Source organism: Phymastichus coffea, unplaced genomic scaffold (assembly GCF_024137745.1).
Source record: "Phymastichus coffea isolate CEN01 unplaced genomic scaffold, Cenicafe_Pcof_1.1 PCOF00040, whole genome shotgun sequence".
Lineage (NCBI taxonomy): Eukaryota > Metazoa > Arthropoda > Insecta > Hymenoptera > Eulophidae > Phymastichus > Phymastichus coffea.
In genome coordinates, this window is record NW_026706851.1 from 1327770 (window position 1) to 1335917 (window position 8148).

Genomic DNA, 8148 nt, shown 5'->3' on the forward strand with positions numbered 1-8148 from the left:
GAGTCCCATACGACTATTTATGCGAGTCTTGTCTGAAAAAGAAGTTAGTTTGATATGAGAACACGGCATGATAGACGTATTAATTGTCCGGTTGTGAGTACTCGTCTGCTTAATGGTGACAAAGTTTGCAAGCGTTGAAAATTTAGATGCATGAGTTTAACATTGTTCCATCGTACTGGATATACTTCATACATATAGATAATACCGTAATTGGTTGATAAAATGAAATTTTGCATCAGCTTCAAGGTAGTGTTTTTGATGGAAATGCTCTTCATAAATGTGAATTCGAATGGGCAAGTACGTTAGTTTTTATAAAAATGTACCGTAACTAATTTATGATATGATGTGCGTGAGTTGAAACTTTGATGTGCGACATTCTATTTGAAGTAGAGCACATGTGAATGTGCGCTTTATGCCATACATATAACTATAAGTTAATTAAATTCTTTTCGGGAAAATTCATTTTGTAGATTTACAGTATGATGACGGATGAAGAGTTTTCTAGAGTATTCAAAGCTGAACGTGATCAAGGTATAATTTAACTATGTATAAAAAAAAATATTTTTCTTTAAAAATAAATACATTTTCATTTAAAATATTTTAGTTTCTAACTACGAATTCATAAAAATTAATCTCTTACTTACAACAAAAACCAACCGTCGACTATCATCGCAGAACCGTGTATTATCTTTTGTGGCTTTTGGTAGGCATTATGATATAGAGTTGAAACAGCGAGATAATATCTTAATTGGAAAAAAGACACCGATATGGCATATTAAAACATCTTCGAAAAATTCTTCACGTGTTCAGTATACTTCATTGCCTAATGTAAGGAAGTAGAATGGTTAATACCTGTAGATCACTAAAATAATAGCACATACGCTCGCGGCACTAAAGGCACTTATCACAAAAAGATCAGTCTTTTATTTTCGTATATTTGTTTATTTAAAAATCTGCATGATCTTTATACTATATCTTTAAATGTGCGTTTTTTGATAAAATTGAATATGTTTCATTTGTGATTTATTGCTATTCTTATTATATTTACGTTACGTATATGTTATTTATATTATGTTATAATGATATTCTAATGAAAAAGTTCAAATTATTCTATGAAAGGTTTTGGATAATATCAATGGAATTTATCAGGACTCACAAAATATGGTTTCATTAGTGGAATACAAATTAGAAGAACATACTGATCTATTTTACGTGAGTATAAAGAAATCAAATATAAATAGATACGTATAAATTTAAACTAACTGTATAGTTTTGTTGAATTTGAATCAATCTAAAATATTTAAATAAAAATCAGTAAAATTGTTATAATTGATTCTCATTTGAAAATATGTCGACATTATTTAGAAAAAATTCTTTGCAGTAATCAATAACAAGCTTCTATGAATATTATTGTTACCTGCTCAAGCAGTTTATATATATTGCTGTATTTTTTACTATAGGACGGTATGATTGATACAGATTTGGCTATAAGTCCTCTTCCTCAACGCTTGATCAATGAAATATCTAAAATACGTAATCAAACGAGGGTGGAAGATCATGTTATTTTTAAAATATCAAGTCAAAGCTCAACTCTCCGATACGAACTGTCGGATGATACAATTAGGTATTATCAAAAATATATAAAAAAGAGGAAAAGACAACAACCCTTGAAGGTCTTCTATCCAGAAATTTTAGTTGTGCTTGATGCATCTATTTATAAGTAAGTTCAACACTAATTTCAGTTCATATGAAATTTGTAACTATGTTCCTCGAGCTACTTTATTATTAGGTCTAAACTACAACATAGATATTATATTCTAGAAAATTTCATTTTAAAAATAAAAAATGTATACATATATATACATATACATATATATATATATATAAATATTTATAGGCATCTTGGTCAAGACCCTCACTTAGCAATGAATTATTTAGTACCTTTCTGGAATGGTGTAGATTTGCGGTATAGCGTCTTAAAATCGCCTGAAGTAAAGCTTAATATTGCTGGCGTAATCTTAGCACAAGTAATCATCAACTTTTGATACGAAAAATATAATAACATTGATTATTATGTTTACATTTACAATTCAAAATATTTAATAATATTTTTGAAAAAATGTTCTGTGCAAACATTTAAAAATTCGAAATGGTTTAGTGATAATATTCTGCTTTCAGGATGAAATGGCATTAAAATTCATACACAATAATTTAGATGATAGTGGTCGAATACAGGCCAAAAAAGCACTAGTAGATGCTGGAATATATTTTGATACCGAGGCTAAATATATTACTTCCAAAGATATGGTTGTGATTATGACTAAGTATTGATTCTTTGATTATATTTACGTTAATTATAGTCAATTAAACTCAATCGAATGATGTCACTCAACTGATAATTTGTTTAATAGGCGAGATATATGTAGCTTAAAAACTACAAATTATTGTAAATCTTCAGCATTAGGTATTAATAGAATTGTTATATATAATGCCTTTAATATTCGATTTCCAGACATGTTATAACATAACATTATTCAATTTATCAGGGAAAGCTTTTACGGGAAAAGCATGCTCTAAAAGAAAAAACACAGCAATATTGGAAGACAATGGAGGCTATGCCGGAATTATAACAGCTACTCATGAGATAGGGCATCTGTAAGCCATAAATTGTAAAAATTGAAATGATAACAGTTATATTTGAACTCCCAAATTATTTCAAAATAACTGTCTTCATCAATAAAATAAAATGTTGACGATACATGGAAAACATTCAGGCAAATAAATGATTGTTCACAGATTGGGATTACCTCATGATGGTGAAGATGATGCAATCGCTTGTTCTATGAAAGATGGTTATATTATGGCAAGTGCAAAATTCAGATCTGTGAATAGTCTTTGTTGGTCTCCATGTAGCAAAAATCTATTGGAAGAATCTGCAAGGTTAATTTCATGGATACTTATAAATGACATTCTTTTTACGCATTATCTTAATAAGTAAGTTATTTTTAGCCTAACAGTTTCCAATTGTCTAGAAAACAGGCCTAAAAATATAGGGGGTACAGTAATACGTCCTCTACCAGGTAAATTTTTAACTTTAGACGAACAGTGTTTGGCGCGAGGTGGAAAACCATGTATAGTGAGTATTTAATGTTATACGTTGACAAATTGAATTGAGTTTGTAAATTACAAAAATTTTAATTTTGATAGTTCAATGAAACAGTATGCTGGAAATTACACTGCACAAAATCTATGATAAACATGAAATGTGTTGGGAAAGCTCCCGCTGCTGAAGGTTCTACATGTGGAAAAGGCTTGGTAAGAGCTATCACGTTTTTTTTAAATCAAATTATAAATAAGAATTAATTGTAATTGTAATGATCGTTTGCTTTATTTTAGCACTGCATAAATGGAGCATGTGTCGCTGAATTTTCATAAGCTTTACAAAAGTTACTGGTTTCAAATAATAATTAGTGGTATTAAGTAAAATTATACATGTAAAAATGTTATTTTCTACGATAACCATTAAGTATTTTTTATAATTGATTTTGAAGTTTGTTACTTTTAATTTGTACATTATTACCTTTTCCCGTAACCAAAAGATAAAACCCCATGTCCATCATTAACAAAACGTATTTTTTTGAGGTTCTTTAAATAAATGTCAACGCATCAAAGAACCTTGCCACAGTAAACACGTATCTTTAAGGAGATTCGATGATATTTTCGCGGGGTGAAGGGGCCGAGAAGACCTCCCATCTGTTAACACAGTAAAGTATCGGTAATGCAAACTATGAGCAATGAAATATGTAACAACGCAAACTAATTAAAAATAAAAGTAGTTTTCTGAAATAACACGAAAACGATATTAAATTAATTTATGAAATGATATAATTTGAATAAACATTATTATTATTTAACACTATGTATTGAACGTTATTTATTTGACGCTTACGTTTTAATTTTTTTTCTTAAAAAGTGAGATGCAAAATTCACAAAGCTCATTCAGATGAGAAAAAGATTCGAACCATAGACTTTTCCTATATAAAAAAGTAATGGCTAGCCGAGTGAAGTTATTTTATTTATGATCTGCTTGACTCAGTCTAGTCATGTAGGTCACTGTTATGAGTAAATCGGCACTAAATGATAGATCGAGGCCATTTACATCTATTAATATTCTACTAATACAAACCCGCGTAAAAAACTTGAAAGTTTTCCCAAACTTGTGTCAAGCTTTCGTAATAAAAATTTTTTTCTGCAATTCATCTTCGACAATACAGACCATAACACTGCCACTATTGATGGACGTAACACGTTTCATACTATGGGTGGAGTTATGGAGCAGAAGAACATTCGCTTAGAAATCGCTCTCGACAATCTGGAGATGGTCAATAATGATGATAATGCGCTTAGAAAAGCTATTACAGGTGATGAATCATGGGTTTATGGTTATGATCCTGAAACAAAACAATAATCTTCACAGTGGAAGCATTCTGAATCGCCAAGACCATTAAGTCAATGTTGATTGTTTTTTTCGATTGTGAAGGTGTCATACATCACGAATATGCACCAACAGGTCAGACAATCAATAAAGAATACTACGTTCGAATTTTGAAAGGTTTGCGTGATGCAGTAAGAAGAAAACGGCCGCACTTTTGGGAAAGTGGTGACTGGCTTCTCCATCACGATAATGCGCCAGCGCATTCATCCAATCTTGTGCAGCAGTTGTTGAACAAACACAATATCGCATTGCATCGACAACCTCCATACAGTCCCGACATAGCCTCTTGTGACTTTTGGCTGTTTCCAAAACTAAAAAAACCACTCAAAGAACACCGATTCGATGATAAAACAACGGTTGAAAACAATGCGACGAGTGTACTTAAGGCTATCCCTAAAAGTGAGTTCCAGGACTGTTTAGAAAAGTGGAAACATCGATGGAACCGTATTATTTAATCAAGTGGGGTTTACTTTGGAGGATGCCACCCACCAGATGATAATGAATAACGCTAGCACGAAAATATAAAGGTAGGCCCGATACTTTCCGGACAGACCTCGTATAGTATATAACAAGAAGAAAAGTTTTTGTCTACTACGTAAGTATTTATGTCACTTATCATATATAATTTTATTCAAATATTTTGATTTGTAAACATGTGAAATATAACTGTTAAAAATGTATGATCGCATTCTATCTATAGACTAGGTTTTCTTTTGTATTTTGTAAAATTATTCAAATGCAAAAAAGAGTATTTATATCTTAATTTTGTTTTAGATTAAAACATGAAGATCAATCCTTTGAACGTAGTCAATTTATTATTAGCATATTTTCAAAGTTTACAAATACCAGATAGCGAGATTAATTTCAAAGAAATTAAATTGTCAGAAAAGTTGAAAGAAATATTAATAGATGCCGTGTATGAGTTTAATGATATTGATATGATTGTTGAAGAGACGTTAGATTTTCATGAAGATTATAAAGATACTGAATCTAAAATAATTGAAGATGAAGTTCAACATCACTTTCCTGATCCTGATTTTGCACCAACAAATCAGTGCACAAATGATAATAAAGAAATCACATTTGATTATAAACAAAGAGCCGTAGAATTTTGGAGGAGCGGAAAAAACAAAAACTTAAAACTGGATACTATACAACATAGATTCAAAAAAGTTTCATCTATAAGTCAACTTAAGCGTTCGGCGAAAATAATTAATAAAAATGGAACTTACCGAGAAAAAATTGCGTGAATTTGCCAATACACGTTTGATAATTTAAAAGCCGCTATTGCAGCTGGTACGATAGTGCATGATCGAGATATACGGAAATGGGCATTGCAAGCTCAAAAAATTGTTGGCCATGAAAATATAAGATTTAAGGCTTCTCAAAATTGGTTACTAAAATTTAAAAAAGCTCATAGAATAGTATCTAGAAAAATAAATAAATTTATCACCAAAAAAATATTAGAAAATAAAGAAGAACTACAAACCAATGCTGATGCTTTTGTAGCTGATGTTAAATCATGTATACCAGAAATCGGCATTGCAAACTTTTATAATTCAAATCAGAGTGGTTTCCAATTAGAAATACACTCGGGAAGAACATTAGCAGTTGAAGGAGAAAAGCAGGTGCAATGTCTGGTACAGTCGGTTTCATCGACAACGCACAGTTATACAATTCAGTCAACTATATCAGCAACCGGGAAACTTTTATCACCACTTTTTATAGTATTAAAAGAAAAAAGTGGTCAATTCGGTCCCATAGTGGAATCTTCATTATTTAGACCAGAAAATGTGCAGGTGGAAGCATCTAAATCTGGAAAATTAACGACAAGTTAGTATATTTTTGTTTATTATAATGCAATGACATAAAAAAATTTTGACATTATTTTATTTTAGATCATTTTAAAATTGGACCTTAATCTGTACTTTTACTCGACTCTTAGAGTGGACATTGCGATAAAGCTGTAAGGGAAACGATGCCAACAAACAAAATTGTTAATATAAAAAAAGAATTTCCACAGGAACGACAGGGAACATCCAACCACTCGATGTTTATGGATTTCGTATCTGGAAAAACTTCGTTCGACGTTTATCAGATCAAGTAATTCTGATGGACTATGAAATTAATCTACGTTTAAGAAATAATATCATAAAAATGCAGTCTCTTGTCCATAACCAGCTTTCTTCACCAAGATATACAAATATTTTTAAATACGCTTGGTATAAAAGCGGTTACATTGCTGAAAAACCAGCTAAAACAGATAACCCTGTTGATTTTAGTTTTGGAGATTCTTGCAATATACATTGCGAAGTAGAAGCATGTAAAAATGTTGCTATAATACGGTATGGTTTAGACATTTCTCGCCATTTTGGTACTATTAAAATAAAATGTATTAAACATATTTTTATTTGTCATAAATTATGTTTGAGCTACAGATATATTTTATAAAAAAAAATGGGATACCCCACGTACGGTGTAGAAATCAATTATTTTAAGAAAAAGCAACTGATAAACTCAATTCTCCCAAAGTTAGGTCTATTAGCCTACATTTGGTTGGTAAGGGTGGTTTATGGGGGTTTGGTGGGTTAAAGGCAGGTTGGTTAGTTAAGGTAGCTCGCTCAGGCGTAGGATTAAATTATTTCAGGAAATAACTAACGACTTAACTCGTGTTTCCCAGGGTTAGGAGGTTTAGCCTGCTTGTGTTTCAGTAAGGGTGGTTTATAAGGGTGGGGGTTAGATAGGTTAGGGGTAAATGGATAAGAGGTATGTTATACAGCTGGGATAACTCGCTTATGGTGTAAAATTCAATTATTTCAAGAAATAACAAACGACTAAAGTTGCTTTTCACAGGATTAGATGGGTTAGCCTGCGTGTGGTTCGGTAAGGGTGGTTTATGGGGGTTTGGTGGGTTAAAAGCAGGTTGGTTAGTTGAGGTAGCTCGCTCATGCATAGGATTAAATTATTTCAAGAAATAACAATCGACTAAACTTGTTTATCCCAGGGTTAGGTGGATTAACCTGCTGATAGTTTGACGGGGGTGGTTTCTAGGGGGTGAAACACCCCTTAGAAACACGTAAAACAGTACAAAAAATAGTATATTTACCCCTATTAAAAAGTAGGTTGCAACCCTTCGGTATAAATGTTATGTCCTTAAAAGCGCCTTTTTATAAGAAATTTTTTAACGTTGAGTTTACTGAAAAATATCCATTTGATGCTGAGAAATATTAAAAAAACTGATTTTAGGGGTTAATTTTCAGGGTGGATTTTACCTCTTAAAAGCCCTTATGGGCCGATAAATAAAAACACGTTTCTAATTTTTTTCCAAGTACTACAATATGCCCCAAAATCATTCAAATCGGTGAGATCGGGTTGGGGTGGTTCCCTTGTGAGTGAAATTTTCATATAAATAAGAGCGCTCTGCTGTGTAAATATATTCTGATAAGTAGGAGTACATATAACCAATCGATAATAATCAACGGTTTCAATATCAATTATAATATTTACTTTGGTATGATACAATCACTGCGATCGTTATAATAAATTCCTTCAGGGTATGAAAAATATACCTATTTTCAATAAGATGCAAAACATTACGTATGATTCAGCAATAATGTTGCTACGTGAAGAGATAATGAGATTTGGTTGTTGTA

General features: G+C 31.5%; 1 protein-coding gene across 1 annotated transcript; it reads left to right on the forward strand.

The window, feature by feature from the left end:
• The first annotated feature begins 1161 nt into the window (after window positions 1–1161).
• On the forward strand, window positions 1162–3435 carry LOC131664094 (A disintegrin and metalloproteinase with thrombospondin motifs like). The gene is made up of 10 exons (XM_058934961.1): window positions 1162–1212; window positions 1461–1720; window positions 1898–2027; window positions 2179–2324; window positions 2412–2464; window positions 2547–2655; window positions 2797–2940; window positions 3010–3136; window positions 3208–3315; window positions 3397–3435. Exons 1-10 carry the CDS (start codon window positions 1162–1164, stop codon window positions 3433–3435), a joined length of 1167 nt encoding a protein of 388 aa, XP_058790944.1.
• The last annotated feature ends 4713 nt before the right edge of the window (window positions 3436–8148 follow it).

Excerpts from the sequence above, each read along its gene's own strand:
- LOC131664094 (XM_058934961.1), top strand. The coding sequence starts at position 1,162 with ATGGTTTCATTAGTGGAATACAAATTAGAAGAACATACTGATCTATTT. Across the intron at positions 2,656-2,796 it reads ACTCATGAGATAGGGCATCT|ATTGGGATTACCTCATGATG; the intron begins GTAAGCCATAAA and ends GATTGTTCACAG. Across the intron at positions 3,316-3,396 it reads CTACATGTGGAAAAGGCTTG|CACTGCATAAATGGAGCATG; the intron begins GTAAGAGCTATC and ends GCTTTATTTTAG.